At 50.7% G+C, this 26,952-nt stretch overlaps 1 protein-coding gene across 2 annotated transcripts; it reads left to right on the top strand.

The window, feature by feature from the left end:
- The first annotated feature begins 4,309 nt into the window (after positions 1–4,309).
- LOC102108112 (interferon-induced very large GTPase 1-like) lies at positions 4,310–17,295 on the top strand. 2 transcript variants are annotated; one of them, XM_088053003.1, is made up of 2 exons: positions 4,310–4,404; positions 8,960–17,295. In XM_088053003.1, exons 1-2 carry the CDS (start codon positions 4,317–4,319, stop codon positions 16,261–16,263), a joined length of 7,392 nt encoding a protein of 2,463 aa, XP_087909129.1. In that variant the 5' UTR covers positions 4,310–4,316; the 3' UTR covers positions 16,264–17,295. The 2 variants fall into 2 exon arrangements, with proteins under 2 accessions (XP_087909129.1, XP_087909130.1); XM_088053004.1 differs by lacking the exon at positions 4,310–4,404 and adding an exon at positions 5,451–5,565.
- Positions 17,296–26,952: the final 9,657 nt, after the last annotated feature.

A 26,952-nucleotide genomic window follows, 5' to 3' on the forward strand; every position in this document is an offset into this window, starting at 1 on the left:
TAGGATGGGGGTGTTGTGTTGAGACATGCAAGGCTCTAAAGTACCCTCGTTTAGGAGGTCATCAATTATTTGTTTCAACTCCCTTCTCTCTTTGAATGCTATACTTCAGGGTTTATTTTCTTTTCATTTTTAGGAGTCAACTTAAATATTTTCACCACTAATTCAGAATTTTTAATCAAGATATTAATTCTTAAAGCAACAATCATGTCCCTTCTCAGTAAATTGTAATCTGCTTCTTCTACTAATAGCAAATTCCTTAAGCAAATTTTATTTTCAGATTCTATTTCCACATCTTTTATTACAGGCACTTCAAAGGGGTCTCCCTTTGCACTGATTACAAAAACTTTTTCTCTGCTAGCCACACATCCGTATGGCAATTTCTGCAGGGTACTTTTCTCTGCCCCAGTATCTACAAGAAAACTTACTTCTTGTCGTTAGGGGCCCACTTTTAATTTTATCAAGGGCTTCTTGGATGTTCTGGTCTCTAAATTAAAGAGCCCCTGACACTCTTAATCTTCTTGAAAAATTTTCTCATCTTTTATTCTTTGTTTACAATTCCGCTGAACGTGTCTTACCTTTTTACAGTAGTAGCATTCCGGGCTCTCTCTCCGTGGGGCCGGGGCTGCCCAGTGAGAACCTCGACTTTTTCCGGGTAGTGTTTTAAACTTACCCTGCATCTGTTCTTGTTTCTGGACTTCTTTTACCGCTGTTACTAAAATTCTAGCTTGCGATTTCTGCTTCTCATCTTCTCTTCTCATGTACACTTTTTGAGCTTCCCTTAGGAGCTCTTGAAGACTTTTATCTTGCCACCCCTCAATCTTTTCTAATTTCCTCCTAATATCTTCCCAAGATTTAGCAACAAATTGTGTTTTTAACAGAACCTCCCCCACAGGAGAGTTCGGGTCAGTCTCAGAGTAAATCTGTAAACTTCGCCGTAATCTCTCGATCTATTCAGTGGGTGGTTCCTTTTTTCCTTGACACTCTTTGAAAACTTTGCTAATGTTCTGGCCCCTAGGGACCGCTTCTCTTATACCTTGTACAATCATGCTCCTTAAATCCATTATGTTCCGTCTGCCTTCCTCTGTCTGTGCATTCCAGCTCGGGCTTGCGCTAGGCCATTTCTGGTTACCTGGCATCCCCTGTGGATTGCGTCTGTCCCAGTCTCTGATCCCGGCTTGTTTAATCATTTCTCTTTCCTCCGGATTAAACAGTGATCTCAGGATTGCCATAAGATCGTCAAAGGTATAAATGTTACTCCCTAAAAATTCATCTAACTTCTCAGCCACTCCGAGAGGGTCATCTAACAACCGCCCCATTTCTTTTTTAAATGCTCTTACATCTCCAGAGTTAAGGGGGACATTCACAAAACCGATCACTCCCGGGGCCGTCGGTACTTCTTTAAGAGGGAGCAACCGGTGCCCTTCTTCACTCTCTCCCCATTCATTATCTATCATTCTCGCTCTTAAACGGGTTCTACTTGCGGGAGGGGAATTGGTGATTGTGTGTTGCCTCCCTGTTATTAATGGTGGGAATTTTGCCGTCACCCGGTTGAAGGGAGGAGTCCCCTCCGTTGTATGGGAGGGTCCCGGTTGTGGCGGCCGGACCGGCAGGGGCGGATAGGGTGTTCCCCAGCCTTGCGCAGAAAAAACCTCCGAGGAGGTTGCTGTGGTTACGGTGTTTACAGGCGGGGAAAGGGGAAGGGCTGCCGGCATCGCTGCTGGCCCCGAGTCTCCCGTCTGAGACACACGTATCTCAGTGGGTTGGTCTCGGGGGCCCAAGGGTGCTGTGGGCATTACTTGATCTGCAGAGGAAGGTCCCGCTGGTCCTCGATACGGGGGTGGTAAGTGATCGAGGGGTTCCCAGGACTCAGTTTTCGACTCACGTTTTTCTTTTTGCTTTATTGGGAATAGCCCTACTCTGACATTTACCCAGAGCTTAGCGTATTCCCTCTCCTCAGGATCTGAGGGGACTTTGTTCTCCACATAGGAGAACAACTTGTTACACGTCCATTTTTCAAATGTGCCTAATACTGGCCAAGTGAGGTGACTTCTCAACTCCTGTCCTCCCCAAACCTCCATACAGTAATGTATTAATTTCTCCTTTGATTTCCCCTTCCTCTGGGGACAATCTTCCCAGTGTTTTAGCATCCACCCCAAGGGACTTTCCAGTGGGATGTCTGGTGATTCCTCCCCCTGATCGGAGGAATCTTTTCCTGTGCTTCTTCCTTGAAGCTTACTCTTTTTCTGCCCTATACTTCGCAAATATATTCTTACCTTTCTTCGACTTCTCCGTGAGTCGATATCAGTTTCTGCGTTGTGTACTTAGGAATCAAAATTTGCCGATACTCACCTTTCAGCGAGCTGAGCTGAGGTCTCTTGTAATCGGAACTTTTGATTCTTCCCTGGACCTCTCTCTGGGTCCGTTACTAAGAGGGTTTACCAGCCTCGAGCTCGACAAGACGTCCCTTCCCCTCTTAGTACCTTGCGATCAGTTCCCGAGACACCCTTTGGTCTCAGGTTTTACCAGTGTGTGTCGAGGGAAAAAAAAAAACTTTCACTCTGTATCGCTTCCTTCGCGGCCGGCCAATTCCCTCGCGGGAGGATGGAAACGCGACCTTGAAGTCCGCACTCGCTTCGTGATCAGATCACGTCTCACACACTCGCCCGATCGCCCGCTCAACCAGCAGTACTTACAGCTATTTTCCTGCGTGGGTGTCCCTTGTGCGCACTAGACGTTTTACGAGCAAAGTAAGCCGCGGCTCCCGAAGGCTCCGTGCCTTCCGAGCTCTCCGATCCGGATTTATCCTTTTTATTGTGGTTTTTACCTCCGCCTAAATTTGGTTCGGATATCGGAACGAACTACGGGGGTTCTCAACTCACCAGGCCGCCAAAATCAGCGGGGGTACCCGTCCTGGGCAGCGAGATTCCCCGCAGTTTCTCCGATCCGAGTCACGGCACCAATCTGTTATAAATGCAAAGGCAGATTTGGGTTAAATAAAAACAATTTATTATAAAACAATTTTTATAAAAAAATAAACAATGAGGGAAAACCACAATAAAATAAACAGCGCAGCGCTGGGTGGACAGGGGTCTATACCCAAAGGTATAGGTGTTCCCAAATCCACGCAGGAGGGTAGACTGTCCGGGGTTTTTATAGGGATTTTTAGCCTTGAGGCCAAATTCCAGGCAGGCACCATTCATCAACAGTCCTTGATTGTCGTATGAATTGATTTCCTGGCATTGGAGAATAGAGTCGAATGGACGTCCGGACCGAGTCTCCTCATATGTAAAGAAATTCTGAGTGGCTCTTGTGGTTCAGGCCATCCGGATGGGATGGCTGGATCCGGGTTGGAGCCGATGGATATTTCGGCTGGATTTTTCCTTTTGTTTACTTGATGGCTTCCCCCAACGGTAGCCCGCAAGGCGAGGTGTTCGGGTCCGGTGATGAATATCTCGTCGGTGCCTCTCCGTTTTGGCTTGATGTTTCGTGTCCTGCCTATTCTTCCCCGTTGATGGTCACCGAGCCTGTCCTTGTCAGTTTGAGGAGTTTTTTTTTTTTTCCTGTCAGCTTGATGGGCCGCGTCCTGTCTATTCTTTTGTTGATGGGCGCCGGCTAGGATCGTTATCCTTTGAGTGGGAATTCGTGGCTAGATCTGGGAAGGGCTTGTGTGTCATACTGTACTTTATATTTTATTTCGTTATTGTTATATACATTTATTTAGATTTTTACGAATTTTTACAAGTTCATTTCTCACAGAATCATTAAGGTTGGAAAAGACCTAGAACATCCACAAGTTCCACCTCTCACAAAGAAACTTTTTCAGCCCAAACCAGGCAGCAGCAGCTTCACTTTCACACTGCTGCAGGAAAACAGGACCTATGGGAAAGCAGTAGCTTCTGCCCCACGGCCCCCCTAAAAGAGGAAGCAGCTCCCTCCAAAAGAGCCGGGGCTGGAGGGGCTGTGCTGAACTGATACATGACCTAACAGGAGAGAAAGTTATGGAGGATGAATTTCTGCATAAATTCATCCCTGAGAGGGGTGCTGTGCTCCCCCTGCTCCTTTTCCTGATGGAACACCAGCCCCAGGAAGGGCTGAGAGCCTCACCTGCCCTCCAGGTACCAGCACAGCAGTTAAAAGGTCTGTGCAAAGAGCTGAGAGTTCTCTGAGAAGCAGCTCAAACCACGGCTGGTGAGGAAATCGGGCTCTAACTCAAATAATCGGACTCCAAAAGAGTGGTTTCGCTTTCACACTCGGTTTTGTCAGAAGCCTGATTTCCTGGAATTGCCCCACTACCTCTGGAAGAGGAAGCCGCACCCATGGGAGAGCCGGGGCTGCTTAAAGAGGGGCTGGGATCGGCTTCTGGCATCCCGGGAGCTGCGGGGCTCGGAGGGAGAAGGAGAGAAGGTAGGGCCCTGGGGAGGAGCTGTGCGGCCGGGAGCAGCGGGGAGCGGGATCTTGTTGCTCTCGTGGCTCCTGTTGCGGTGTTTTGGCACGGCCGGGGAGATGGCAGGGCAGGGGAAGAGCGCTGGGAGGGCAGCGGGCGGGCGGTGTCTGCTCCTCCGGGGGCTGGAGGAAGCCGCCGCTGCTGCAGCCGCTTTGGGGGGCTCGGGGGAGCCGTGTGCGCTGCGGGGCTGAGCTGGGAGGGGGCCGGGCTCAGAGGTGGGGCCGGATGGCTGCTGTGCCCCCCGGATGGCAGGAGCCGTGGCACTGATGCCGGGGGCAGTGCTGGCCCCGAGCCGCTCCTTCGGCCGCTGGGCAGCTCCGTGGGGATGAGCGGCAGGCACGGCTCCTCCTGCCCTGTCCCCAAGCGCAGGGGCTCAGTTCTTCCTTTTGCTCCCCATGCAGGGCGGGTGGCATTCTCCTCTCCTCCAGTCGGAGCGTCACCGCGCAGAGCGCTCTGGGCTCTGGGCCAGCCCCAGCAAGGGAGCGCTGTTCCCAGAGCCCCTTTCTTTCCCTGGGACACGGCTGGGGAAAACACTCTCGGGGGCTGTGCTGTGGAACGGCTGCACGCATTCCCATGGCCGCTCCTGCTGCCAGCCTTGCTGCTTCCCTCCTTTGCTTCCAAGGAGGAGCTCGATCCCGAGTTATGTCCTGAATGTGCTCAGTGCCTCTCTGTGGGCACGGACACAGTCGCATGGGCCTTTTTCCTATTCCTTCAGCAATGGGAAACCGTGCAGGGACTGCCACGGGTGCCTGGGGGCGGCTTCAGGGCTGGAGTTATTGTTGTCCAGGGCGGCCTCTGGCTCCTGAGACTGAACCAGCGCTGGCAGCGCTCTGGTGGGAGAGAATTTGGGAGGGGACAGGGCTGGGACAAGTGGCCAGAGTGGACGAGCTCCAGCAGTGACCCTGAGGCATCAGCTCCCTTCCTGTTCCCCTGGCTCTGCCCCCTCCACAGCTTGTGTGCTGCCTGAGAGCACAGATGTTCCCTGGACAGCCTCTCACCCAGCAGCGCCCACCAGTCCTTCTCCTCAGGGCTGCTCTCAATCCATTCTCTTCCCAGCTCGTGTCTGTGCCGGTGTCTGCTGGGAAGCCAAGGCTGGGAGCAAGGGGAGCATCTGCTGTGAGGTGGGTGAGGGGAATCAGAGCCCACAGGCCTTGCACAGATTGCCCAAATCGGCAGGAACTCCCCAGGGAAAGCTGCCCCTGAAGGCTCTGGAAGGCTGCAGGGGCCCTTGGATCTATCCCTGAGTCCAAGCCCCTGAGATCAATACCTGTGCTGGTAAGGGAGTTGTGGCCTTGGTGGGACCGAAGATGAATGATCAGAAGAATTTTTTGCAGTGAATAAATCTCTCCAGAATCCAAGTGAACTGAGACTGGGAGAGTTTTCAGGATTGTGTGACAGTGTCAAAAACCCAACCCAAAGGCTGAAAGGCTGAAAGGCAGGTGTCCAGTGAAAGGGTCAGGTCAGTTAGTGTGAGAATCATGGAATAATGGAATGGCCTGAGTTGGAAGGGACACACCAGGGTCCTGGGAGAAGCAGGATCGAAAGCTTTAGTGAAATCCAAAAAGCTCAGATTACCAGGCTGTCCTTGACCTCCCCCATGGGTGATTGTGCAGTGAGATGAAGTTTAGGGTGAGGAGCAGGACTTTCCCTTGAGTCCGTAGTGGCAGTGACTCATGACTGCCTTGTCCTTTGAGGGTTTTTCAATGAAAAGTGACCAGCAGTGATGGACCTGGTTTAAAAGACAGGTGTCTACCAAGGAAGGCGGAGACCACCCTGGAATGGAGAATATGACCCTCTTCTCTCCATATAATTTTAACTTTGAATTTATGGGGATTTCATGCAAAGCTAGGGGAAACGGAACAATAGGAATTTCCTAGAGTATATCTATATACATCAAGGGCAGCAAACAACAGCAACAACCAAAAGCAGAAAGGCAAAGCCAGCCTTGTGTCCCTGCCGAGCCCGCGCCGCTGGGCTGCAGTTCCGGGCACGGCCGGCAGGGGCGCTGGTGGCTCCCGGCCGGGCCGGGCGGGTGCGATGATTCCCCCGCGGCTGCAGGGGGCGCTGTGGCGCGGGCTCGGCCGCCTCTCCGCTGCCAATGGCGGCTGGGGCGCCGCGGAGAGGAGAGTTGGCTTCCCCTGCACAGCCCGCGGGGAGCAGCCGCTCTCAGTGCCGCTGCAGGCCCGGGCCGGCGAATCCAAGGGTAGCAGAACAGCCGGAGCAGCGGGGGCTGGCCGGGGGATCGCTCCTTTGCGCGCCTCACCGGCCATGGCCGGGCCTGAGGCCGGGCCTGCTGGGGCTGGAGGTGCTCCCAGCTCGCAGCGGCTCTGGGCTCCCAAGCAGCAGAGGAGCAGAGAAGCAAGCTGGGCAAGCCCTGGTCATGGTGCTGAAGCAAGAAAAAACCAAGAGGGGAAAAGAAGGAAAAAACCATCGGGGAACAGGAGCTCAGGACAGACCCACTGTGCCGCATGGCCCCTGTGTTGATCACCCCTGCTGGAAGGAAGAGCAGCCCCTGGCCCCAGCCCCACCCAGAGTCCTGGGCCACCCTTCACACTTCGTCATATTCCTGAGTCAGGGTGCTACAGTGACAGCTCCAGACACAAACCAAAACTGAACTGGCTCTGGGTAAGAACCATCCCCAAGACAGGACCCCAGCACCTTCCAGAGCCGTTTCCCAGGGGCCCTCTGTAATTCACCCCTGAGCAGCCTGAAGCCTGCTCCCCTCAAGGCCAGGGTTGAAGTTTGCTGACATTTCCTCCTGTCACCAGAGATTTTAAGTTCAGTGGCCATGTGGTGGCCGTGGGTGAGATGGCCACCAATGGGCGCTGGGCTGACGAGACCCCCTGTGGTGTCGAGCAAGAGATCGCGGAGGGCACCTGTCCAAATTGGCTCCCAAAATCTCCAGTCTCTCCTGAAGGGCCACCAGGATACCCCAGTGTCTTGTTTTAGGGCAAATTTGGGAGAAGACTTCTAATGGGGCTCCCTCTAGGCAGCAAACCCACATGGCCCCTTCCCCCCACCCACCAACTGGTTTGGGAAGAAATTTCTCTGGGACAAGTGGAAAAAACCTCTTTATTTAACAGGCAAAGCACTACCCAGCCCAAGAATGAACAATACCAAATTACAAAAAGCTCTCGCTGCTCTGAAGAGATGAAAAATTCAGAGGGTCTCCCTCCTGTGGGTGTTTGCTCTGTTATCAATCCCTCTGGTGCTGGAAAATGCTGTTGCCCAGGCTGGGCCCCTTGTAGTCCATGGGTGCAAGCTCCCGGTACTCCCCCGTATCCCCAGTAACCCGTATCCCCAGTCCAGAGTAGGTTTGATTTGTTCCAAGAAAAGGGAAAGAAAACAGTCTAGGAAGACCTCTCTGCTTTGGCTAGCTGGAAAGGCAAGGCGATCTCTCTCCCGTTGTCTGTGCTGTAGTCAAAACCCTTTCCTGGAATGTGGAGGGAGTAAGGACAGTCTCTGATAACAGACTCGGTGCTTTTTCTCCACTCACTTTCACTCTCAGATAAAGTTTTAAGGATACAAAACGTATTTTTGGGCTAGGCAGATGAATGGGGATACAATTTAACATCACAGTCACCCCAGGATACCCCAGACACAGCTGTGGGTAGGGACAAGGTGGATTTTCCCCCTGATCTGGGGTGAGCCCCGAGTGTGCAGGGAAGCAGCTCCTGGGAAGAGGCATGAGTGGGGCGAGGAGGGGCTGCGCTGGCAGCTGGAGCAGGAGCACAGCTCAGAGCCCGTGTGGCCGTGCCTGGCGTGGGGGGATGTGTCTGGGGAGTGTGGGGTGCCCTGGGGGGAGCGTGTGAGCACTGCGTCCGGGTGCTGGGAGCAGCAGGCTGGGCCAGACAGCGAGCAGGGCAGCCGTGGGACTGGGCAGAGGGTGCAGGATGCAGGCAGGGGTGTTGGATGGGCAGAGGGGCTGTGCCAGTGCTCGAGGGAGCCGGGAGTGCTCCTTGCTCTTGTGTCATGAGGGGTTCTGCTGGGAGGATGTGGGCAATGGCGAAGGCAGCAGCTTGTCCAGGGCAGGTTGTGTGGCTGAGTGAATCAGAGTGTACCTGTGTGTGTGAGAGTCTGTGTGTGTGCCTGTGTCTGTGTCTGAGAGTGTCTCTGTGTGTATGCCTGTGTGTGTGTCTGTTTCTGTGTGTGTGTTTGTATTTTCGTCTCTGTGTCTCTCTGTGTGCTTGTGAGTGTGTGTGTCTCTGTGTCTGTGTTTGTGTCTTTGTGCCTGTGTGCCTATTTCTGTGTGTGTCTCTGTGTATCTCTGTGTTTGTGTCTCTCTCTGTGTAGTTTCTGGGATAAAGACTGAGCTTCAGGGTTGATCCTGCACACAGGAAAGCCACAGGCACATCCAGTGTGCTGGGAAGGGGACCCTGGCTCTTCTGCCATCCCAGGCCTGGCTCCAGCAGCCGGGTGGGAGCAATCCCCAGGGCCACAGCTGCTGCAGAGCCTCTGCCAGAGGCTGGGGCCTCTGCCTGCACCTTAGGGAAAGTCTCTTTTCTTCCTCCACAGCCATGGCTTCGCAGGAGGGCACACAGGAGGGGGATACAAAGGCACAGCTCCTGGCAAAGGCATTCCAGGATGAAGGGCTGGATGCTGGATACTGGCTGCCCAAAGTGTCGCAGATCCTGGGAATTGAGTGCAGAGAAGCTCTGCAACATCTGGAATACGAAGACTACCTCAAGCTGGAGTGTGAGGTAAGGCACCCCTGGGAGAAGAAGGCACTCCAGAAACTCCTGAAAATAAGAGACGACAAAGCAACCAGTAAAGATGTGCAGAAGGAGCACATGGAGAAGAGAAAAGAGAAACAAGAATTGGCCAAAGAAGCCCTGAATGATCTGACAGAAATGCTCAACAGTCGCACCCACAGCCAGGATGCTCTGAGGGAGAAAGCAGAGACTGTGTGGCAAGCCATGGAGATTCCCAAAGAGTTCTGGCCAGCACCAAAGGAACCCTTGGCGGATATGCTGGAGAGCATCCAGAAGCAGCTGGAGCAGCAGGAGCTGCCAGCAGGCAGGAGAGAGAACATCCCTGACGCGGAGGTGCTGAGGCGGGCATCAGGGGGACTGGCCCTGCAGGGCATCTACAGAACCAGCAGACCTGGAGATGCGCTGGCAAAGCGAGAGCAGCTCCTCAGGGTTCCTGAGGGATTCCAGTTCGCTGGTCCAGAGCAAGGATCGGTGTTTGAGAGGAAGGACTTCTCCTCCTCTGCAGCAGAATCCTCTTTCACCAAGTCCATGGAGCAGCTGGGGTTCAGCATGAGTGTTTCTGCCAAATGCAAGTTCTGGGGAATTAATCTGGGAGCGGGTGTAGATGGCAGCAGCTCCTCGCGGTCACAGGACACCCACCAGTCCCGCTCTGAGCAGAGCTACTTTTGCAGCACCAGGTACCAGTACCTCCCTCTGGCCTCCTGCTACTTCCAAAGGCATCAGCTTTGCCTCTCGGATGTGGCTCTGCGGGAGCTGCAAGACATGGAGCCGCTCTTGAGCTCCACTCAGGATGACAAGACCCTCCTGCTAAATATGTGTGAGAGGTTCTTCAGCAGGTTTGGGTCCCACGTAAACCAGGGTCCCCTCCACTTTGGGGGGATATTCTGGTGGAAGGCGTCTACTGAGGGATTCCGAGAGGAGCAGAGGGAAGAGATGAAGCGACAAACGTCTGAAGCTCTGAACAGCTTTGTCAGGGCCAGCTGGGGTGGCTTCCTGGCAAGTGCTGCGGGGGCCCTGGATGTTTCTACATCCAGCTCAAAGGCTTCTGTCCTGGGAAGAGCCGGAGAGGGTTCCCATACAGCGATTCAGCTCTACGTGGTCAACACAGGGGGCCCACCAGACACCGCTTCTCTTCCTCAGTGGAGAACGGGGCTCGTGTCTGATAACACAACGTGGTGCGTTATTGACCGTGGGTTTGAGCTGATCCCAGTGTGGGATGTCATCCTGTACAATCACAGCAGGGATTTTAATTCCGTGGGTCAGATGAGCAGAGCCCTCCGGGCTGCGTACAAAGCGCTGACAAATCTGAGTGTCGGCAGCATTTTTGGAGAGGAACTGGGCAGTGCAGTGCAAGAGGCCAGAGATTTCATGAGGACTCTGAAGGCCTGGGAGGTGCCGGCGGATGAAAGGAAGCTGCTCATGCTGATGGAGCTAAAAGATGATCTGAATGCAAAAACCAGGAACCCCAGTGTGTGGATCAACGTGTGCCTGTCAGACAAAGCCCTGCAGGACTTCCTGGTGAACACCGTGCAGAGTTGCCAGGAGTCACCTCCAGAAAACACCAGATTTATCAAGGTAATATTGAAAAGCCTCCTGACTCCACATATCTACTCTGTCAAGGACTTCCCTGAGGCTTCCTTCATTATGCAATGGATCTTCCAGACTGAGCACCCACTTCCCAAATCTCCCAAAGTCTCTGAGCTTGAAGACCTCATCAAAACACTGCAGCAAATGAAGGAGCACATCCATGCTGTCTCCTACGCACCAGGAAGCTCTGCTTCCGCCATTCATGAAGCAAAGCGAGAAGCGACCCAGACCAGCAGCCTCGCCATTTATTCCTTACTCCAGTGTCTCCAGGAAAAGGCTCAGAAGGACGTGGAACTGTTGGTGCTCTTGATTGTGAGCAGCACAGGGTACCAGGTGGAAAGCAGCACTTTTCAGCACCTCCTTGGACACCCAGAAATTGAGTACATGGCCAAGGAAATGGAAGTGGCACATGAGGAGTACGTGAACCTGAAGGAGCAAGATGCCGACAGAGCTGAGGCCTCTCTTCTGCTGAAGGGTCTGACTGTGACACCAGAAAGTCAAGGGCTGTCCCCTGAGCAGAAGAGGGAGCGTTTAATTTTCATGGAAGATCACATGAAAGGCTTGTGGTCCACACGGATAAAGAATCTGCTCCAAAAGCACAGTGGAGGTGAAGACTGGGAGAGGCTGGAAGAGGACTTGCATTCCTTGATCAGTGGGTGCTTGGATGGCAATGGGGATGAAGAGAGGATGCAGAACATAATCAGAGACCTGAAAGGCACTTTTCCAACATCTGAACTCCCTAGGCAGTCTCAATCCATCTCCAACAGCAGCCAATCCGAAGCAAATGAAGCCATCACAAACCAGGAGTTCCTCCAGCTGCTCAAGCGCCTTGGACTTGAAAGTCACTATCCAAGAAGAATGGGGATGGGAGATTTCCACACCATCTGCAGGACATGTCTGCAGGACAGCCAGCCCAGCCAGGACACGGAACTGCCCGGTTACTTCCTGCAAAAGCTGTTAACCGTGGATTACCAGGTGAGGTACCTGACTTGCTGGGATGAGAGCATCCCAGGCCTTGCACCTGTGCCAGTATCTACAAAGGAAGAGGATGAACTGTCAGACTGCTTTGATAACTTTCTTGATGATTTGGAGGAAGCAGCCCCTGAATGTGTGAGCAGGGACAGCTATGTGCACCCCATGGACCTGCAGATGGCCATTTTCCACTGCGCTGATGACTTCCTGAGACAGACCCTTGCAACCAAGCTGGCCTTCTGCCAACTGGCGCTGCCTCTGCTGGTGCCCAACCCGTGCACTTCACACATCGAGTTCCCGCTCTATGCCCTCAGCCAAATCCAAAGGAGCTGGAAAGAGGTTGAGAAGTCAGGAAAGCAGGTCCAAACAAAGAGTTACAACAACAAACTCATCTCTCAGGCACAGATACCCATCGTGTCCTTCATCCGCATTGGCAGCTCGGCCTCCTCTTCCAAGTCTCAGCTCCTGAACGCTCTGCTGAGCGAACGCAAACACAACACTTTCTTCCACCGCCACTGCAGAGGCAGCACCAGGGAGCGTTTGCTGATGGAAGGGGTGGTGGAGATTGCTTGGTACTGCCCCCGTGGAAGCCCCGATGACACCTTTGAGCGCTGCGTGGCTTTCTGCAACCTGCATGGAGATGCCAGGGATCACAAAGCACAGCTGCAGTTCCTGCAGGAGATATCTGCTGTCAACGTGGCTCTGGTGTCTGATTCGGAGCACATGGACAGCAGGGGGAAAAAGCTTCTGCAGGACCTGTGGCAGTCACAAAGGCCTTTGGTTTGTCTTCTCACGGAAAAAGAGAACGTTGCACCTGGGCGATCAAGTACAAAAATAAAAATTGGGATCAGGAACAGAAACGAAGCAGAACTGGTGATCCAGCTGAGCAAAACAATTGGGAATCTCCTGGAAGGGTCTAATCCATGTTTCAGCCTGGACGCCTGCGTGGACAAAGCTCGCCAGCACGGATTCATAGTGGATGCAGATCAACCCGGGTGTGTGGCAGCCAAAGTAAAGTCAAAGGAGCTGGTGGAGCTTCTGAAGAAAGAGAAGCTGTCTGAGATCAAATCCCAGCTGCTGCCGCTTCAAGGAAAACTGTGGTACCAGTGGTGCAAAAAGGACAAAGAACTCACTCGCTTGCAGGAGAAGGGGAACAAGAGCATTGAGCATCATCGCAGCCAAACTGAAAAAGAAAAGAAAGCACTAAGAAGAAAGCAACTTGAGCAAGCTTTCCCCCTCAACCCACTGATGAAGTTATTTCTTGGCTTCCTCAAGGGCCAGCCAGCAGATACCAAGAAATATTTCCTGCAGTGGACGAAGGTCTTCATGGATGAGATGTCCTATGGTTGCCTTGAAAAACTAAGAAGAGACTATCATGAGTTATGGACTGAAATCTCGACAGGAAAGAAAAACCAGGAAAAAAGCAGTGTGAATGCTGAGTTGGTGAATCAGCTGGATTCCATCTCTGATGAAATCAACAATTCATCCATCGGCCTGGAGCACCTTCTGAGAGAGGTAGGGCAGATTTATGAAGCTCTGCAGTTAATGAACCCCAAGGATGAGCTTTATGCTAAACTGCCAGAAATTGCAGCAGAGCTGATGGTTTTGGGTTATCCCGTGGAGCTGATGGATGGGGACGCCTCTTACCTGCCCTTGCGCTGGGTGGGAGCCATCTTTGACAGCTTAATGGGGAGGCTGGGGGACAAACGAGTGTTTGTGCTCTCCGTGCTGGGCATCCAGAGCACAGGCAAGTCCACCCTGCTGAATGCCATGTTTGGTCTGCAGTTCAGCGTCAGCGCGGGGAGATGCACCCGCGGAGCCTTCATGCAGCTCATCCCAGTGGGCGAGGAGCTGCAGCAAGACTTGGGCTTTGATTTTGTGCTGGTGGTTGACACAGAGGGACTCCGTGCCACCGAGATGGCCAGTAAACAGTCCCTGAACCATGACAATGAGCTGGCCACCTTTGTCATTGGTGTTGGTAACATGACTGTGATCAATGTGTTTGGAGAGAACCCGTCAGAAATGCAAGATGTTCTCCAGATCGCTGTGCAGGCTTTCCTGAGGATGAAGAAAGTCAATCTTTCCCCCAGCTGCCTCTTTGTCCACCAAAATGTGGGAGAAGCAACTGCCAAGGAGCAGAACATGGAAGGACAAAGGCGTTTGCAAGAAAAGCTGGATGAAATGACCGTGATAGCTGCTCAGCAGGAATTCTGTGACATCTCCTCCTTCAGCGATGTCATTGGCTTTGATGTCAACACCCACATTCACTACTTTGCTCACCTGTGGGAAGGAAACCCCCCAATGGCACCACCCAACCCCACCTACAGCCAGAACGTCCAGCAACTAAAGAGCAAAATCCTCCAGGCTGCCAAGAAGCAGTCGCAGCACAGCATTTTGAGGCTCTCGAGCCTGAAAGATCGTATTGGTGACCTCTGGAATGCTTTGCTGAATGAAAACTTTGTTTTCAGCTTCAAGAATTCCCTGGAGATTGCTGTGTACCGGAAACTGGAAAGTGCCTTTAGTCGGTGGACCTGGAAGCTGAGGAGTCACATCTTAGACGTGCAGACAGGACTGGACAACCGAATTCGGAATGGGGACTTGCAGAATGTCACCAGAAAACACCTTGAAGGGCTGGTGCAAAAGACAAGTGATGGCATTGAGAAAGAAGTGGAGAAGTATTTCAGGGAAGACAAAGACCATGAGACACTGGTCCAGTGGAAATCAGGCACAGAGCTGAAGCTGAAAGAACTAAAAGAGACTCTTCTCCATGAAATGAAGAAGAAATGTGAGAGTCTTATAGAGCTACAGAAGGAGCAGAGGAAACTGGATGCAAGGAAGTTGGAATATGAAGATGAGCTCCTGAGAAGGAGTAGGGAGCTGGCTGTGACTCTGAAAGGGAAGAGTCTGAGTGAGAGAGAACTGAGGGATAATTTTACTCTTGTCTGGAACAAGTGGATTGCTGAAATCTCCAGTGCTGCTCGTCCTCTGGAACAGGTGGATATCGATGCAGACATCGAAGAAGTCCTTCTGGAGCACTTTAAGGAGCCAGGTTTCCATGCACGGATCACATCATTTCCCAAAGGCAGTGGATTTTCTTTCGACTTAGAGAAACATGTAATGAAAAGAAAATATTTTGGCTTTATCTCAGATCCCAGGAGCATTTCCAGTGATGAGGCTATCACCTTGCAGCACATCACAGACAACATCATAGTGTGTGTGAAGGCAAACATTGAAAAGAAGGAACAGGAGAAACGGGATTACAGTCGAAATTTTATCCATGAAATACTCAATGAAGTACACAACGGTGTGAACTCCGTCCCCAGCCATGCCAAATGTACTTTTAACAGAGAGTACAGCATAGCTTTGTCTCTGTATCTGTGCAAAATGGCAGCGGAAAGGTTTAAAGCCATGCATGAAGCATTCCAAAAGGCAAATGACCCAGTTGTGTACCTGAGCAGCAAGAGAGAAGAGTTCTTCCAATGTTTCCAGATGTCCTGCCAAGGAGCCTCTCCGATCACAACTTTTGCTGTTTTCCTTTGTGAGAAGATTGAAGCGGCTCTTCGCCGGGCGGTCTATGAGAGGACGTCTAAAGCCATCGCTGAGGACATGCAGGGCAAATTCCCAGATTTCAGGGGCAACAGAGCCAATCTGGAAATTTGCATCCTGAGATACCTGGCAGAACAAGAAAATTTTGAGTATTTCAAGGATTACCTTAATTTCCCAGAGAAATTTTTTGAAAGATACATTGAAACACAAGTTAAGAATTACTGTTTAGGTAAGAGTGGGAGACTGGAGAAGTTTTTAGATTGCTCCCTGAATCTTCTCTATGGAAACATCCTGTCAGCTGTTTCTTTATCAACCCAAATTGTCAAAGACAGAAAAGACAGAGAAGACAATGTCTCTCTTTGGCTGGATGAATTTTGCAGGGAACTGACAGAAGTGATCAACTTGCCCAGAAGTGACCTGAAGGGCATCGAGCACCAAGAGGTCAAAGATACTGAGTTCCTGAGCAGTGCCATGGCAGAAGCTCTGGGTGACCTGAGGGACAGGCTCAGGAAAGAATTTGCTGGTGCTGATATGAGCTTGTTTTCAACACAGCCTCACACCATCCTGGTGGAGCAGTTTTCGGGGTGCTGGGAGCAGTGTCCATTTTGTGGGGCTGTCTGCACAAACACCATGCAGGGACATGATGGAGACCATTATGTGGTCTTCCATCGCCCACGAGCTTTAGTGGGAGCCAGGTGTTATGAGACAGAAGAGCTGGTCATTGATATTTGTTCCAGCCTCGTTGCAAGCGATGTCTTATTCAAAATTGGTAACAGTGAATGGATCCCTTATAGGACATACCGTGATGCTGGATCCCGTTTTTCCAGTTGGAACATTCTTCCTGATTCATCCATGCAGGCATATTGGAAATGGTTTGTGTCTCATTTCAGGGCACAGCTGGAAGCCTTGTACAATGGTAAATTTCAGGGCAAAGGAAAAATCCCTGAGGCATGGCAGAGAATTACCAAGCAGGAAGCATTGTCCGAGCTGGACAGGCGTTAGGCCACATCCACGGGAAGGAAGATCATCAAGGGCTTTGCAGTTTTGGAGTACTTTGTACCAGGCTCTCCACAAATTCAGTTACAATGATTATGTTCTCAAGCCCAATGAAGACAAGGGTGTCCAACTGCTCCCACGTTTGGTGAAATAAGGCACTTTACTGTATGCGTTGCTCAGGAACTCCCTTGCTTGATGAGAAAGCCAGAATCCTCTTGCCTTCTTGCCAAAAACATTTCCCTCTGCTTTGTCCTAGAGCCAAACCAAAGCCTCTCCTTGTGGCGATTGGCCTCATGGCCAAGCCTGAGCCCGAGGGCCAGGGCAAGGGCAGAGGCAGCACTCAGAGCACCCCTTGGCTCAGGTGCTGTGAGACAGAAGAGACAGTGCCCCCAAGGCAGTTTTCCTGCAGCAAGGAGGTGTCCTGCTCGGAGAAAGAGCTGCAGGACCTGAGGCCAGCTCCACGCTGGCTGCAAGCTGGGCTGATTGGCTTTTGGGTGTCATCCTTCCCTCCCTCACTGCAGCCTCCTGGATCAACTGAGGCCATTCTCCCAGCAGGAGCTGTTGTGCCTCTGGGCTCAGGAAAGCAGGGACACGATGGCCCCGGGGCTCAGGCAGTGCTTTCACTCCCAGTCTCGGAGGTGCTGTGTCTCTGTCCAGGGCAGCCGCTCCTGCTCAGGTGCCTGGGGCTGCTGCCCTTCCCTGCAGCCCTCAGGCCTGCAAGGAGATGCTCCTGCCCTTGGCCTCACTGCTGAGGAAAGCCTTGGGAATGCCCCATGTGGAGAATCCTGCCTGCCAGCACCTTCCACAGCAGCCCTCGGGGCAGTGCTGGTGCTGTCCAGGCAGGCTGGTGGCACTGGAGCCGTGCTCTGGAGAAGGTGGCACCAGCTGGCTCTGGCCCAGGCAGGCGTGGGGGCTTTTGCTGTGCAGGTGCTGCAGCCCCGCTGGCAATGCGAGGGCCAAGCCCTGCTGGAGAGCTGGCTGAAGGGCTGCTTCAGCCTCATGCCCTGCAGGCTCTGCTAATAAAGGAGTTGATTTGGACCTCCCTGCTCTGTGTCCCCTTTGTGTTCAGGACAGACACAGCTGGGGGTGACTTGAGACAGGCAGGGGACAGGGGGTGGCACTGGGTGAATTCCTAAGGCCTGAACAACGGGCCCTGCCTTAGGCCTGAACGTTAGGCCCTGAGCCAAAGTTGCCCAGTGGGTGAACCTTTCCACCAAAAGCGATGTGCATCCACTCATTAGGGAAGCATTATTAGCCATATGATAAATGTATCTGCTCATTAAAGAAGCATCATTAACAATATGATCTATGAATGTGCTCATTAGTGGAACATGCATTTATCTCTCCATATTTACATATGGGACAAGATCCATGAAATCTGACATTTTTCCTTGTTTGGGAGTGTAGGATCAAAGACAACTCCCTTGGTTCCTGCTTTAGCCCAGGCCAGGCTTTGGGAGGAACCCAAGAGGAAAAAGAAACGAGATGTTCCTGCACTGGAAGTGATGTTAGCTTGGTTATTGAACAATATAAGAACAGGACCCTCTCACAGTGCCGTTGGAAGCCTTGTTGCCTGCAGGTGGACACCCCACAGTAATTCCCAGTTAGCGAGAGGGACTCTCCGTTCCTTCACTGTGACAGAGGCTCCCCAGCTGATGTGTGGAGCTGGAGGATGGTAAAGTCTTGGGGTAACTGGAGATGTAATGTGTGACATCTCACTGTATGCAATCTTTTGTAGTAATGATGATGTGCCTTGCTGAGATTGCCATCCTTTTGTGATTCTTGGCAGTTTTGCATTATAGTAAATGACACCTCTTCCTTAAGTTGGTGCCTGTTTCTTTTGTGCTGACCCTGCTGCCTGGCAAAACACTGGGTGAGGGTCTGGGAGACGGGGTATGGCAGCACGTTGTAATGCATTTAGAAAAACGGTATAACCCAAGACGTACCCCTGAAATATAGAATGTTAGATTCTCCCCTCTTATCTCTTCCTCCCCAGTTTTCCTTACTGGTTTTAAGAATGTAACCCTTCCCCTTCCCCTGACTTTAAAAAAGAGCGTGTTACCAACTTTCTTTCTCTTTCCCCGTGCGATCACCAGAATAAAGCTGGAATACCATCTCAGCAAGGGAGAGAGCCTCTGGTCAATGCCATAATATCTTCTCACCTCCCTGGCTGCAGGAGGGCGGACAGTGGCTATAGAGAGGCAGAGAACATACATAAAATATAGCAGATTGGTGCCCCAGTGAGAGGAGTTTTAGAACTACCCACAAGCGACTGGAACTCCATTAGTGGGGTTCAAACAAGTCTGTTGGATGTAATCAGTTAGCCTGGGAGACACACCCTGTTTTCGGTGGCTGTGGTCTTGAGGAAGGATCCGATAGCCTTTTGAATCGTCAGAAGGTCAGATCCAGAGCAGAGGAGATTTTCTTGCATTGCAAACATGTATGTCAACATGGCGGGTTTTGAACCGGTGGCCGCAGAACGTGCCGAGCCACTTGCCCCACCCCTCCCCGCTTTCCACCGGTGCCACAGATCTCGTTCCCGTTCCAGTGGAGAGGCGTGGAGGATCCGGGTGCGGTCCCCTGCAAGCTGCAGTGGCCTTGTGCGGTGGCGGGGCCGGTGCCGACCGCTCCCTGGGGCGGCGAGTGGCGGGGGAAGAAGGGCCCCCCCAAACAGCGGCAGAGGGCACGGATCCGCAGGCAATGGTGTGCATGGGCCGGCCAGCGGCAGAGCGACAGGACCCATCTGGGACTGTGGCCAGTGCTGCAGGCGGTGGCAGGCAGCACCACCGCTGCAGAGCCAGTGGCTGCAGTGGGAGGGTGGCCCTGGGCCGTGGCGCGGACAAGTGGCGTGACTTCCTCTCCCTCAGATCCCAGCCATGTGTTTTTAGTTGCTTGGCAAGAACCGCTGCCGCTGGGCTGAGCAGTTTGTCTTACCCCAGTGAGTGGGGTGGGGGGAGAGCTGAGAAAAGCCTATCATGGATGGCTTTGCTTCTTTTGCTGTGTAAAGAAGAAAAAAAACTAAAATGATTTTGTGTTAACAGCTTTTAACAACAACAAAAAAAATGGGATCAAAGCTATCTACACTCCAACCAAATTTAAATCCAAATTACAAGAATTTTTAAATTCCACAGATGTTAAGATTTCTTGAAAAAAATTGAAACATTTTATCTCATGGCTGTCCCATAACACTCCACAGCTTGACATGCTAGATGTAGATTCTGTCCCTGCATGGGATAGAATCAGCAATTTCTTAACACTTAAAGTGGAGGAAGGAGACAAATTTGCTTCAAAGTACCTCCCGTTTTTTCTTATAATTCAAAAATAATTGATTGACAGAGAAAAAGAAATAGAAAAACAGCCACTGCAGTTTCCATTGGTTCCCCCTAACCCTTCCCCTGAACCCTCTGCTCCTGAGCTGAAGAAGATGCATAGAACAGATCCAGAAACGCAGGAAATGCACCTTGACAATGCCATTCCTGGTTCCATGTGTTTCATTCAGCCCCCCATCTCTGATAGTGCTGTGCAAGCTATCAGAGGGCTTTCTCTGTACCCTCATATCCCAACTGTTAAAGGCAATGAACCCCCCTATCCCCGCGTGGCTGGGATCCAAAATTATGCTGGCCATGTGCCAGATAGCCATGAGGGGAAACCACTACCGTATTTCCCTCCCCCTTCCCATAACCCCTTCCACCCGCCTGTCTCCCTCCATAACCCCTACTCCTCCCATAACCCCTCCCATCCCTCACACATTCCCCTTCCCTCTAACATACCTTCACCCTGCATGACACCACCCTGCAACCCCACCTCTAAATGTGGTAACCCTGCTCCCTGTGCCCCTGCCCCCTGTCCCCACAGGGAGGGGGGAGGTGGGAGGGATAGCTCTACCCCCTGCTCCCGTGGGGGGGGCAGGGAAAGGGGTATCACGCCTTTGCCCCCCAGAGCAGGGGGGAATGGGTCCCTGCCCAGCTCCCGTGGAGGTGGAGCTGGGTCTCTCCACAGCCCCGGTGGTGAGGCAGTGTTATAAATGATCTTTTTGTTGAACTTGGGAGGTTAATTAAAGTTATTATTACTAGAGTGTTAATTGATATTATGAATTACAAAGTTATAAGGGATAAAAGTTAACTATGTTTAAATATGGTGTAAAGTTGTTAAGATGACTAGGATTGTTAAGAACTTTGGAATATTCGGGGTTGAGACTGGATTGGGGTTGGGTGGACAGAATGGGGGATTGGTAAGAAATATAAGGGAGCTTTATGGGGGCCTGGAATAGAATATTCGAGAACATGAAGTAATGAAGATGTTGTCAGCACCATGAGTAATGATTGGAAGAAGAGTCCACCAGTCATTCGACGCCCTGGACAAATGATTGGACCAGGATGAATGCTGCTATAGACCAATCAGAGCCTGAGAAAGTGACCAATCCCGGAGAGGATCCAAAACAGACCAATCCAGGACTAAGGGAGGGTATAAATCAGGATGCTGAGTGTTATCAGGGGCTTTTTCTGTTGGGGAACCCATTTCTATAGTTTGTTGCTATCCCAGTTTGTAGCATGGGGCATGCAGGATTAGCCTGTGTCCTCTTTCGGCTGCAGCTCAGTCTTAATCAACGAGCCTGACTTGAATTTACATCAAAAAGTCTTGAGCCTTGGTTATAACAGTTTTCTGGGGGCTCGTCCGGGATATAGCCATAATAGATTTCGGCCTGGGGATTGGGTATTAATTAGAACATGGAAAGAACAGCTGTTGACTCCGAAGTGGGAGGCCCCTTTCCAGGTCCTTCTGACAATGGAAACAGCAATTAATACCCAAGAGAAAGGATGGACTCATATTTCAAGAGTAAAAGGGCCTGTTTCTGCCCCAGTTGAGTTTCTTACCCCAGGTGACTGACCTGAAAGGGACAGATAAAAAGATGAAACTTATAACGATAGTATTGGGAAAAAGTTATTTAAAGGTTGTGAGCTCTAATGAAAGCTAAATACTCAGTTAAAGTTTGTGAGTTGTAATGGACATTGAATACTTAGTTAAATTGTGTATCTTGGTAAAAACTGAACTTCTGGTGTTTCTTTTGCAGATTCTGAGTTCAAGAAGTAGAGCATTCTCCCAGGTGTTTAGCAAATTTGACCCCAAAAAGGGAAACAGGAGAGGAAACCAGTTGACACAGAGGGAAGCTCGAACCCCTGCAACCAGGTAGCTGGTAAGAACACCAATCCAGGGCAAGGAGAAAAGGAGGCAAGACTGGGTAGGGAAGCACGTCCTGAACAAGAGACATGAGTTCTCTGAACAAGAATGACAGAGTGCCCTATACCAGACTCCCATGGATTCTAGCCCTCCTAATGATGAACACCTCGATGGGAGAGGCTGCCCCTTGCGATAGGTACTACTACCCATAATATGCAGGGGATACTCAATCAGCCGTCCTCAGAGTGCATACAAACCCAAGCCCCTCCTGTGTCAACACTTCGCAGTCAATAATTTGTACAGAGGACGGGAAAACTTATTGGCAACTTGAAAATGTAGGAAATTTTTAACAGAAACTACTGAGAGAATGCCCTATGAAAGAAAAATGGATATGTACAGAGAAAAACCTGGCAAACTGGGGGGGAATCAACAAATTTATGAGCCTCATCTAATTAAAGAGGAAGAAATACAAGGGGTGGTTAAGAGGTCTCCTGAAATCCAGTTGGTAGGAGGTAAAAATTTGTTTCTGGATTTAGTTGAGAAAATCAGTCGAGAATTTAATGTAACAAGTTGTTGGATTTGTGGTGACATGAGGATGGCAGAAATATGGCCGTGGGAAGGAATACCTTTAAACCTGCAGGAGATTTTAAAGCTATTAGAAAAAGAAGAGCCAGGACCAGATAATAGACGATAAGAAGAAACCTGGAGTTTGAGATCCAAGGTGACTGGGGAAGAATGCTTGTGGCGAAGAGGTCCAAGGTATGCAGTATATGTGGGAGAGCTTCACTCTCCCACATGTAAAAGATATCTGGTAACAAATTATACCAACCAATGGTGGATTCCAAAGGCACCACACTTACATTGGGCTAAGAAGTGAAAAACAGGTTGTGGGCTGGTAAAAAGGGAAAAATTATATGAATGCATTACTAAAGAAGAAAACCCCCTTCTAGATGAGCCACAAATCTCCAAGTTTTGGAATAAAAGAGGTATAACTTCAGTAAAAACAGACACATACTGGAAAGCCCAAAAAAATCTCTTCTGGTTATGTGGGAAGTCAGCTTATGTAATACTTCCTAAAGACTGGGAAGGGAGATGCACCCTGGGGATCATTAAACCTTCCTTTTTCTTGCTCCCCAGAATAGAAAAGCAGCATTTAGGGATCCCACTTTACGATGAGTTAAGAAGGAAAAAGAGAGAGATTTTAATCGGGGCTATGCAAAAGTAGGGAGAAGATGAGTGGCCTCCTGAGAGGATAATAGCTACACATGGCCCTGCTACATGGGCTTAGGATGGGTCATGGGGATGCAGAACCCCTATATATATGCTAAATCGCATCATCCATCTACAAGCATTAGTAGAAATTATTTCAAACCAATCATCTTTGGCCATCGATTTACTCTCAGCCCAGTCTCACCAAATGAGAGCGATGATATATCAGAACAGGTTAGCACTGTTAGCACCTCTCTTAGCCAAAGAGGGTGGTGTGTGGGGGAAATTTAATTCTTCTGAGTGTTGAATTGAAATAAATGATCAGAGTGAAGTAATTACAAACATCACTACTAATACACGAAAATTAGCCCACGTACCAGCTGAAAGGTGGACAGACACACTTGATCAAAATGAAGTGGTTGGACAATTTGTTCAATGGGGAGTGTTATGAACGCACTCAAGAGAGTGATATGGTAAAAATTTTATTAATTACAGCAAGCAAGCAATAAGCAAAAAATCAGCGCTGGGCGGCAGGGGAGTCTCTGCTCCTTTGGCTGCCGCACGTCCGATTTCCGTGTCTTCCCTTTTAAGTGGTCCGACTTCCGGGTTACGTTGTCCTTTCTCGGGTGTCTCTGCGCATGTGCCTCCGGTCACTGGTGGTCGCTTTCTGCCTTCTGGTGGTCGCAGGATGAAGATCAGGAGTCTTCCTCTTTTGACCTTTCCTCACTGTTCTCCTTTTAAGGCTTATCTGAGTGGCTTAACTTTCTGGAATTCAAGAGAGCTTGCAAGGTTGTTCTCATAATTATACAGACGTCAGCAGCAGCCTTCAACCTCATCCCTATTACACAAAGCATAGTTTTGCAAAGCATCGTATCTTACATGTTTAGGCGAACAAAAGGGTCTCTATTTATTACAGGGAGGGGTGGAAGAAATGGTTGGTAATTGCTGGAGGTGCACTAGTAAGTATTGTTTTTCTTCCCTGTCTTAATTCCTTGCATGAATCGAACTGTAACTGTGGGGATTTGTGAGCCCTCTATCGAGAAGAGTGCTAAATCCCCTTGGAGGGAGGCCACTATGATTTAATGGTTGAGGCCTCTCCTATGATGTCTCCCTGTTGATGATACATGTACCCCAGTTCTACCCTTCCCCCTGGCCTGTTAGCCAGCCCCTTTTCCCTCCCCCTGGGTGGTCTCTTCCCTGCCTCCTTTCCTTGGGTCTTCCCCTATCCCTAGAACCTTCTCTTGTCCTTGGATCCCCATTGGTCCGAGTTCTCTAATCCCTCCCCTACCTCGAACGGATTTGCTCTAACACTCTGGACCCTCCTCTGTACCACCCCCTGGCCCTAACCTCATTGGTCCTAGTTGCTCTCCGCCCCAGTACAAAACATGTTGCACAGCCCTGTTCTGGGCCCTTTGTTCCTGGACCCTTCACGAGTCAGAAGAAATAAACTCTCCTCATGGAAGCCATACAAAGGCCCCTTTCGACTCCTTGCCATTGACTCCAACTACTTCTATCTGGCTGTGTGAGTGTCTGTGTGGGTGTGTGGCGTTGTCCGAAGCGGCTTTCCTGGAGACACTTCTGGGAAGGTTGCGGCACCCTACCATCGACCCCGCGCCACATCATGTAATGAATGCTGTCCAAACCTCCCTTGAACTGAGCTTACAAAAGAAGCTAACTGATGAAAGAACTGAGAACCTCTGGGTGATGAAAATTGAAAGTCCAGAAGAAGACCAAAGCTCAGAAGCGGTGAAAGAAATACATGAAAACTACCAGAAGCTGTGAAAATTTTATCAGGATTATGAAGAGACTGTGTAATAGACTGCTGATGTGGGCTAAAAGCCTGATCAAAGTTTTAGAGGGGGGAATTGTTATAAGTGATCTTTTTGTTGAACTTGGCAGGTTAATTAAAGTTGTTATTACTAGAGTGTTAATTGATGTTATGAATTACAAAGTTATGAGGGATAAAAGTTAACTATGTTTGATTATGGTGTAAAGTTGTTAAGATGATGGTTACTAGGATTGTTAAGGACTTTGGAATATTCGGGGTTGAGACTTGATTGGGTTCGGGTGAATGAGGGATTGGTAAGAAATATAAGGGGGGGCTTATGGGGGCCTGGAATAGAGCATTCAAGTACATGAACTAATGAAGATGCTGTGAGCACCGTGAGTAATAATTTGAAGAAGAGTCCACCAATCATTCAACATCCTGGACAAATGATTGGATCAGGATGAACGCTGCTATAAACCAATCAGAGCCCAAGAAAGTGACCAATCCCAGAGAGGATCCAAAACAGACCAATCCAGGACTAAGGGAGGGTATAAATCAGGATGCTGAGTGTTATCAGGGGCTTTTTCTGTTGGGGAACCCATTTCTATAGTTTGTTGCTATCCCAGTTTGTAGCGTGGGGCATGCAGGATTAGCCTGTGTCCTCTTTCGGCTGCAGCTCAGTCTTAATCAACGAGCCTGACTTGAATTTACATCAAAAAGTCTCCAGCCTCTTTTATAACATCTTGGATGAGTGACTCCCGCTCCATGTGCTATCCTCCATGCTGGGGTTCTTTTGGCAGGCAGTCTCCGGGCTGCATTACGGGTTGCGGAGCCTAAAGATGATTCCTGTAGCTGGGGCTTGGAGGGCCCCGGGCATTTGATGGATGCACCTTGTGGTAGCGGCTTGGGCGGTCGCTGCATGGGCGAACTCACCCACAATGCAGTCACAGCCACACTGGTGGAGGAGCTCCAGTGAATAACGGCCGCTGCCCCCTCGCTTTTTCACTTGCTACTCTGCCTCGCTCTGTGTCCTTGGCAGGAGTTTCAGCAGAAAATGGGACCTAGCGACATTTCTATTGCCATTCATTTGTTATGCTGGACTTCCCCAGAAAGTCTGAAACTATTTTCCAAAGCTTTATAATGTTCAATCTGTGGTTCCAAGACCACGCTAGCAAGGCTAGCGATGTGGCAGCAAGGCTAACAAGGCCTGCTGTATATACTTTACTCCCAATTTAGGTAAAAGGAGAATCCATACCTTGACAATGAGTTTTTCTTCCAGTGAAAGATATCCTCATATTTCTTTGGTGCCTTTTTCTATTTCAAAAGGATATTTATCAAGGGGATAATTGACCTCAGGTCCCAGAGGGGAATCTGGATTAATTGGTCAGCTATTCATGCCGGTTTTGGTCAGCTCTTCACACTGTCTTTGGAGGCTCTTCCAGCTCGCCATATTTTTATACATCCTGTTGGGCTGTTAGGTCTCCCCTTGCACACCTGGCTGGCTGGCTGTGTCCTCACATCAGGGTCATCAGGTGATATGTGCGGTCATGGGTTGAAGACGGAAATCATAACGTGAGTACTCTCTTGATCATCAGACAAACAACGTGTTTCGTTGTTTATAACCTCCTTAGATAGTTGGTTCAAAACTCCCAGATCTAGACAATTGATTGGCCGAGGTTTTAGCACCACCCAGCTCCCTGACCAGTGCTGTGTCTGTTTTCTGGGTTGAACATCACTGGCTGAGGTCCCTGCTTGGGTCTGAATCCAACCCATCCCTGCCCCATCCAGGGATTTGTTTTATTTCTAGGCAGGTTGAATCTGGGGGTCTGATATGGCCAAATTTATTTGGCAGTTTTGAGCTAGCTGCCTCGGGGACACCAGACCAGGCCTGAGGCCATCCCCCCTTGCTGCACTGGGTTCTCTCCACTGCACCCAGCTGTGGCACTGGGTCCCCCCCACTCACTCCAGGAGCTGCACCAGGACATTCCCCACTCAGCCCAGGCGGTGACACCATGGCCAGGGTCACCTCCACTCCCAGTCTGGCACCAGGAGCCACCCAAATCCCCTCCCAGCCCAGGTGTCCCCAGTCCCTGGCACTCAGCCCTTTTAGCACACGCACACACAGCCCAGCTCTGGCTCCTGTCACTGGCTCTGGGTCAGCTTGGCCAGGGCAGGGCTTGGCAGAGTTTGGGCCTCTTCCCCTTTTGAGCTGCTCATTCCCAGCTGAGCAGCTCCAGAGCACAGACCCTCACTGGGATCAAACTTCTCAGCCCTCCATGTGTGTGACAGGCCAGCCCTGCTTCCCAGCGCTGCCTCCCTTGGCACCTGCCACTGACACTGGTTTCCCTGGGTGTTGTGGTTTGGGGCTTCCTGCCCTCTCTGCTGTCCCTGCAGACAGTGAAGCTGCTCCTGGAGCAGAGGCCCTGAATGGATCAGAGCCCCTGAATGGAGCAGAGCCTCTCTGCCACACCCCAGCTCCCAGACCCTCACCCAGTGTTTTGCCAGGCAGCAGGGTCAGCACAAAAGAAACAGGCACCAAC

The sequence above is a fragment of the Pseudopodoces humilis genome, chromosome 3 (genome assembly GCF_049639895.1).
Source record: "Pseudopodoces humilis isolate 2021_Gansu_Grassland_sample_001 chromosome 3, ASM4963989v1, whole genome shotgun sequence".
Lineage (NCBI taxonomy): Eukaryota > Metazoa > Chordata > Aves > Passeriformes > Paridae > Pseudopodoces > Pseudopodoces humilis.

What these genes read in the sequence shown, in the direction of transcription:
- LOC102108112 (XM_088053003.1), top strand. Translation starts at nt 4,317, where the DNA reads ATGGGAGAGCCGGGGCTGCTTAAAGAGGGGCTGGGATCGGCTTCTGGC. An exon ending in CGGAGGGAGAAGGAGAGAAG is followed by an intron (nt 4,405 to 8,959) that starts GTAGGGCCCTGG and finishes CTTCCTCCACAG; the next exon opens with CCATGGCTTCGCAGGAGGGC.